The 7,967-nt window shown below is 33.2% G+C and overlaps 1 protein-coding gene across 1 annotated transcript; it reads right to left on the minus strand.

Annotated features, from left to right (window-relative positions):
• Positions 1-454: 454 nt before the first annotated feature.
• Positions 455-2,006, minus strand: LOC103445622 (protein LIGHT-DEPENDENT SHORT HYPOCOTYLS 4-like). The gene has a single exon (XM_008384635.4). The coding sequence runs from the start codon at positions 1,400-1,402 to the stop codon at positions 725-727; it is 678 nt and encodes a 225-aa protein (XP_008382857.1). The 5' UTR covers positions 1,403-2,006; the 3' UTR covers positions 455-724.
• Between the last annotated feature and the right edge of the window lie 5,961 nt (positions 2,007-7,967).

A 7,967-nucleotide genomic window follows, 5' to 3' on the forward strand; every position in this document is an offset into this window, starting at 1 on the left:
GCTAGACATGTATATATCTGACATGTTTATATGATCCTTGTGCAAAGTCCCTTCAATAAGCTATGTATATTTACACTAAAAAAGAACGAAAGAAGGAAAGGTAGTTGAAAGAAACGAAGTAAACTGAGTTAACTTGGAGTTTCCAGTCACATCTTTCGAGAAATTTGTACTTGTACCTCAGAGAAAGAGCAAGTGCACAAAAAAAGAAGAAAAGGAAAAAAAGTATTTCCAAACCAAGATCAAACATTATTCTGTAATTTGTTTGATAGAAACTAGCATTCACCACTAGGCATCTAAATATTACTTAGATTAGTGTATTTTCTCTCTGCACTCAAGTTTAAATAATATTTTTATAATCTAAATGATTTTTGTGTTGAATACCACTGGTATATATCCGAAATAAGCACAACAGTAATACTGTTTTTGCATTAATAAACTGACCCAATCAGAATAATTTCCCACAGAGATGATAGATCTAATTAGTGAAATCAAAGTGATACACAGATAAGAAGACCAGAATTATTTCATGAAACACAGGTCTTTTTAGCTAGCATATATAGCAGTAGTGGCTACCAACAACCACATATGATAAATTAACTAAAACCCTAATTTGACAGCATCCAAAATTAAATACCGCATAAGTCTTAAAAGATTTAAGAAAAAAGAAATATAATACCGGCCCTCATTACTTCCGTTGATGATAATAATAACAGCTAGCTTTGCCTTATTGTTGACTGGGATAATGGTGATGATGATCTGGCGGCGGCAGAGGCGGTGGAGGCAGCTGTTGAGGCAGAGGCGGCCTCTTCCGCTTCTTCTTCTCGTAGCTGATGCCTCTTGCTTTGGACTGCAAATCACGAACCTCACGAAGGTAAAGCCTCACGGCTCGAGCACCAAAGGGGTTGGCTTCAGGCTTCCCTCCGTTTTCTTCGAAGGCGGCGCGGAGGCGGCCGATGAGGGCGTCGAGGCTTCCCCATGCCTGGCGCAGCGGGCAGGGGCAGGGAGCTGGAGGGTTTGGATGGCCGTAAAAGGGGCAGATTGGGGTGTGGACTTTGGTCTTGCCAAACTGGTCAAGGTACCGGAGGAATTCGAGAACGTGAGCCCCACTGCACCAGGAGAGAGAGAGTGGAGGGCGGTGGTTCTTGAGGTACTGTCCGAAGGTGTTCCAGTCACGCCGCTTTTGGTTCTCGTAGCGGCTGCTGGAACCAGGAGATGACGACGAGGAAGGAGAAGATGAGCTTCCAGCAGCCGCTACCAGATTAGCAGTGGTAGTACTACTAGCAGTAGCAGCACTGCTGTTCATTGTCGTGGATGTGTTGATAATTAGGTTATGGCTCGATGCCATGGTGATCTCATGGTGGTGAGAGCTTGAACTTCCATCCATATCTTGGATTGAATCCATGGAATTAGGGTTTCTAAAGGTTTTGTTTTTAAGTACTCTTGATCTTTTGTTCTAGGGTTTCTTCTGAAGGAAAAAAAGTGTTTTATAATAATGAAAGCTTAGTAAACCACACCGATGAAGAAGGGGAGGTAAAAGAAGACAAAAGGTCTGGCAATTGATTGATATTACAGAATTTCCATTTTCTGAAAAGAGGTGGAGGGAGGGAGGAAGAAAGAGAACAGAGGGAAATAGAGAGGGGAAGAGAGCTGGAAATGGTGAAGCAAAAGAAGATTTTTTGTGTTGAGTTAAGAGGGAAGTGATGAGATTGATGGGAGAGTACAAGCAAGCATGTGAGAGGACTACTGTTGCCCTTGACTACTCTCTCTCTATCTCTCTCTCTTGTTGTGGTGTTTTTGTTTGGTTTGATTGAGCAATATTACTATACAGAAAAGATTGGAAGAGTGATGGATGGATAATTGGTGCAGCTTTCAGCTTTGGTTTTCTTAAATGTTAAGGGACTGGCTGTTTCCTAAAAAGGGTGGAGCAAACTCAAGTCTTAATAGTAGATGATTACAATTATTCTTCTCTCTTCTTCTTATGAGAGAGAGAGAGGGAGAGAGGAATTTTGATTTTAGGGTTTTTTTTGTGAAAATAAAAAGGGATTTGGACAGTAGGTTGCAATGGAGACAGGAAAAAAGTTTGTAGCAGGTAAAATTAGGGGAATAACATGATTCTGTTTCTTTTCCCCCTCTTATATGTTGAATTGAATGACAGTTCGAATGATGAAATGGCCATAATACCCAAATTAATTTTCTTTCCCATTTTTTATTTTTCTTTTCCTAAATTCAAAGCTATAATTCTGACACATGAATTTGGCCCCATGTCGCCTTTAAAACACTTGAAAGTTGAAACAGTGGCGTACCGCCTATGTATGGAATCCGGCCCCGTGCATGGGTTCTGATTTTCCACAACCCCTCATTGGGACTTTTGAGAGAAAATGATAGCAATTTTATTATAAGAAGATTTACGAACTTATTTCTTATTTATTTTTGAAATTGTTTTCTTAGATTAATGACTCGAAATTATAAGATATTAATGTTAACTTTGATCAATCTAAAAGCTACTATATCGGCATTTTTGTGAGTGTGACAAGTATCAAAAATAATAAAGAAACACAATCAAATCTTAACATCATCAGTCACCAAGCTCAACGGAGAAGAAACACTTTGGTAGCACTTTCACCTATTTGAAATATTTGCAATGTTTTAAAAATACAACACAACAAAAATGTATGAAAAGTGATCTATACATTATACTCTTTACCCTATGCATTTATCAAATTTAAATAAAAAAAGAATCAATGGACAAATATAAGAAAAGTGCAAAGAAAAAATGTGAATATGAAAGTAAGAAAGGATTGACAAATATAAGGTGCCTTATGTTTTCGTTTTCTTCTTCCTCTTCACTCTTTCGTTCCTCATCTTTTTTACCTCATCTCCCTCAAGCCTTTCCTTCTTGAGTCTTGAACCAAATGTAAAATGTGCATTTGAAGGTATTAACTTGCTCTTACTTCTTTAAGATGCCTTATATATGTAGCCAATGTCATAACACCTCCTCACTAAGTTCGAAACTCATCCAAAATGAAAGCCCTGACAAGATTTTAATGAGACCATAGAAAAAATGAGTTCTTAGTCTCAGTTCACTTTAGTTAAACATAATAAGAATAGGTTTGATTGATGTTCTTGTCAATATAATTAATAATGAAAGTGATGGAAATAAGACTATTATCTCAAATGTTAACGCTATATCTACACCTCTAGTATATTTGTGCAAAACAGTATATACATATGTAGACGTATTTTTCAAGAATATCCCATATAAGTAGGGTTTTCCTAGAATTTGACCTAAAATATATAAGTGAAAAAAAAAAAGTGGTCTACGTATGTTTGTAATTACATAAAATATAAAGTGTGCTATGCACATCCCTTTTTACTTCTCATACACCTTTTAAATTTTTGACTGTCGATCAGATAAATTGAAGAAAATTAAATGACATATATTATAAAGGGGTGTGGATAGTACACCCTAAAATATATATCTCTCGACATTTTTTTTTTCATTCCTCTTTGTTTCCCATTGTTAATCCTAAATATAGAAATTTATTGAGATATGATTCTGTATTTTTCACATTCATGTGATAATAAAATATAGGGTCGAATGGTAAATTGAAAATGTCATGCCCTATCAAAATATGCATTGCAACTGCTACTGGAGTACTATCTAATATTGTTGGATTTTGTTTCTTAATTTTGTTAGCGCTGGGGTAGCAGTTGCAAACTTGCAATGCATGTTCTGTACTGTAGGAGAGATGCTTAGTTCCACAAAGTTCTGGAGGAGTTTCTGCAAAAAAACCAGTTTGTTTTTTATTTACGAAATTTTTTGCTTAGGAAGAAAATCGTTCATATTATAGTTCTTTATGTAAGATTATCTCTTAAAAAAATCAATAAAATATAAAAGGAGTAATTAGGTTTTCATCCTTATTTTTACTACTCTATTGATTAAAACCTTATTACTTTTCAATTTTTGATCAAGGTCCTTTGTATTAATAATATCATTAATTATTTCAATAATAAAATATTTTTTATTTCTAAATATATTCATTTAATATTAAAAATGTTACAATTAGTATATTTATATTTATGGCTAAATTTTTTATCATGTATTTTTATTTTTAGTTTGTACCCATTTTTAATTTGCAACCCTTTTTTAATTTGTACCAATTTTCCTTTCAATTTTAATTTGTACCCATATATTAATTTCTTTTTGTGCCCATATTTTTTACAGTTTTATTTGTATTGTACCCATATTTTTTTATTTATTTGTACCCATTTTTATTTTTGCTAAATGTACCCATTTTGAAGAATGTACCCATGTTTTGATACAATCATTTTTTGGTTATTTTTTATGAATGTACCCATGTTTACACACACACACAATAGTATATTTATATTTTAATATTTTTAATCCCACAAATTATGTTTTTTATTTAAAATCTCATTACTATAAACAACTATAAATTTTAATTTTTAATTTAAAAAATATAGTAACGTACATAGAAATAAATTATCAATTAATTTTAGGGACTTGGATCAAAAATTGAAAACCAACAAAGTTTCAGTCAAAGATTGTTCATAACTAGGGACCGCATCCAAAGTCTCCCAATATAAAATTATTTAGTCATCAATCTATATAATAATATATGGTCGGAATTAATCAAAGTATTACAAACCGTTTATCTATTTGTTGCAGTTGATTAACTAAATAACCTTAATTAATTTTAATTGATTTCTTTCAGAAATGATCTTTACAAACTGTGTAATAATATGAAAAATTCTGATCATAAGTGAAAAATCTCATGAGTAGGAATTCCTCCATAATCTTGTGGGGCCTATATCTCTCTATTATCGGGGCTTGACACGAATCCAGCATTGTTTTTTTATTCATTGGAAGTAAATAAGAGAATAACATTACAAAATAATAGCTTGTCTAATAAAGATGTAGAGTAAATGTATAGGTTTGGCCATTTGGGAAGCTGTACATTACTTGTAAGACGAGGAATGAGGGAGGAAGAAGAGTGAATGAAAAATAACAAGAGAGATGTTGAATAATGTATCGGGTAAAACATATAAAATGAAAACTAAAAATAAAAAATAAAGAATTATTTAAAGTAGTTTTCACTTTTAAGATTTTGTTTTTATGCATTGATTTTTCTTTATTTCTTCTCTTTCCATTGCCCTTCTTTATCTCTAATTTTCCTCATCTATTTTTCTCACATCTCAAGCATAACAAGTGTAAATAAAAACTAAAAGCGAAATAATTATCAAACGAGTGAGAGGTCATAAACTAGCATTAATTTGTTACCCTTAGGGTTCTGTAGGCATCCTTTGAGATCTAAATCTAATTTCAAGTAGTTTGCATGCATGGTTTTCTATATGATATATAATACAACAATTCCTTTTATATGACTTTGCAATGCTGTCATGAGAAAGTTTCTAATCATTCCAATTAACATGTTGTGATTAATTTTTAATATAGCTTAAACATCAATCTCTTAGGGTTTGAACATATTTTCCCACATAAACATAGTAAGGAACTGGAAATATTATACACTAATTAATTTGGAAAGTTCACTTGCACCCTATAAAAAGTTAAGCTAAACATTGTCTCATGCTAACGTTGATAAACGTGCTCATTTTTATTAGTGATACATTATTTAGTTTATAAATTTTGTCTACAAATTTAGTCTGCCTAGCATTGCCCATATCGAAAAGCAAGAGGCAATGCTTAGCTTAACTTTTTAGAGGGTGCAAGTGAACTTTACAAATTAATTAGTATATAATATTTCCAATTCCTTGCTATGTTTATGTGGGAGAATATATTCAAACCCTAAGAGATTGATGTTCAAGCTATTAAGAAATGAATCACAACATGTTAATTGGAATGATTAGAAACTTTCTCATGCGAGCATTACAAAGTCATATAAAAGGAATTGTTGTACAAAATCAACTTCATTCACTGGATAATACCATAGGCTTTGTCTCCAATGCCTTCCCCCTGCTTCTAGGATATAGGATTTATGAAGAAGACGCGTAAAGAAAGAAGGCTAGGCTTCATTATTTAAATAAACTGGTCCATTATTATTGTTAATGACTTTCTTAATCGAGGTGCTCATCAATTCTATATTATACAAGAATCTTTTCATACCTGTTTTCTAGGTGAGAGGTATCCCCATTTCACTAATAACAAGAAGGGCCCGCGATAGTGATTCTAATTGATTTACAACAGTTTTGTTAAACCCGTCAGATATTGATTTGTATAAAATTTATCGTGAAACTGACGTTAATTAACAATTATCAATCATCTGCATGACAGTTCAAACCAATATATAGTTAGAGTCATATATAACTCAAGTTCCTTAATACAATGCTAATGTGACCAATAATATACAATAAAATGTGATAAAATCATTATTTGACATGACATAGGTACGTTATATTCATCACTACAATTAAACGTCATAATAAATTCAATTTCATCTGATTTTTTGGTGTTGATGATCTACGAACATAAACAGTGCAGCTCGTTACAAAAAAATACAGAGCAGGTCCTATTAGGCGTCGTTCAAATAACATTATTATAAAGTTATTTGAGAGATTGCTGGCTATAACTAATATATTTATGTAAGGGTAATACTATGAAGACCAAACTCTTAAACTAAATTTGTAATTCAAATGATGTGGTGGTTGATAATTGGATTGTTATTTAAGTGTTGATTAACATGCTTATTTTCTAATGATAACATATCATTTGGTTTGCATATTTGATCTCTCCAACATTATCATTTATAAAATACTAGTTACATGTTTTATACAAAAATTATTCCTACAATTTCCAAGTTTTTTAATATTAGTTGCGAACTTAATAAGTGGGCCAAATTGTCATTTTAAGCTGCCCATGAGGGAGTTAATCCTTGTTCATGAATCAATGACGTCCATAATCATAGTCCGGGCAGGGCGGGCAGATGAGGCAAATCTGCCCGCATTTTTCTTTTATCTTTTTTCAGTGAGAAAAAGCAAAGCATAATGCATAATTAAGATATGTTTGTCTCAAACTTTCCGACTCGGAGATTTCCTAAACCTAACATTTCGTACATGTTAATTCTCTTAATCAAAACACAAACAGTAATCATATAGTTTTCTCTTGATTGAGGCAATAATAACCTACCTTTTCTTAATGCAAGCGATACTAAATCTAAGAGAATCGAATACAATACTTCGTATATTAGGGTAATCGTTATTAACCACTTTACCTTAAAGTCATTTGTTGTGAATGAATGATGTTGAAGCTAAGCATGTACCTAGATATTTCCTTTCAAATTCAGCAATTATGACCCAGGTGTGGGACCATGATCTTTCAGGGTCGAAGTAAGGCAGATTGGAATACGAATACCTTAGTAGTTCGGTCATGGACTCAACAACTTCCGTTGCGGAGCTAAATAAATGGAGCAGTGATGCCACCATCATTTTGTTTCGGCATTAGTGGGCGAAATCCGATGACTTCGCTGAGATTGACCGTACTTGTTTTGCAAGATTGGAAATCTAATCCAACAAGAAATTAGCAGGTTTTCTATAATCTTAGAGTCCTTACAATCTAAGGATCAACTCGAGCTGCAATTAAACATACTCCTAAGAGGATGCTAAATATCCTCTAGGGTTTTCCCGTTTTAATACCTATTTCCTATCCTAAAAGGTCTCATTATAAATACACTTTTCTAGAGTTCATCTTTGCAACGGTATTATCGCATACTTATTCTCTTGCCACTGCTTGAGTTTTATATTGCTTACTAACTTGACGGTCAAAGAGCCTTTGACCGGTACACATGCTTTTCCCTGGTCTTTGGCTAACTCACAGGTGGTTGTTTTTTTTACAGGTTACTCGGATTTGTGCATTTCTACCCTTCACGATGTTGCGCAAATTGAGTTCTAACTTCTACCATCAGCTGTAGTTGTTAAGATTTGGAGATATT

This window comes from Malus domestica, chromosome 10, assembly GCF_042453785.1.
Source record: "Malus domestica chromosome 10, GDT2T_hap1".
Taxonomy (NCBI): domain Eukaryota; kingdom Viridiplantae; phylum Streptophyta; class Magnoliopsida; order Rosales; family Rosaceae; genus Malus; species Malus domestica.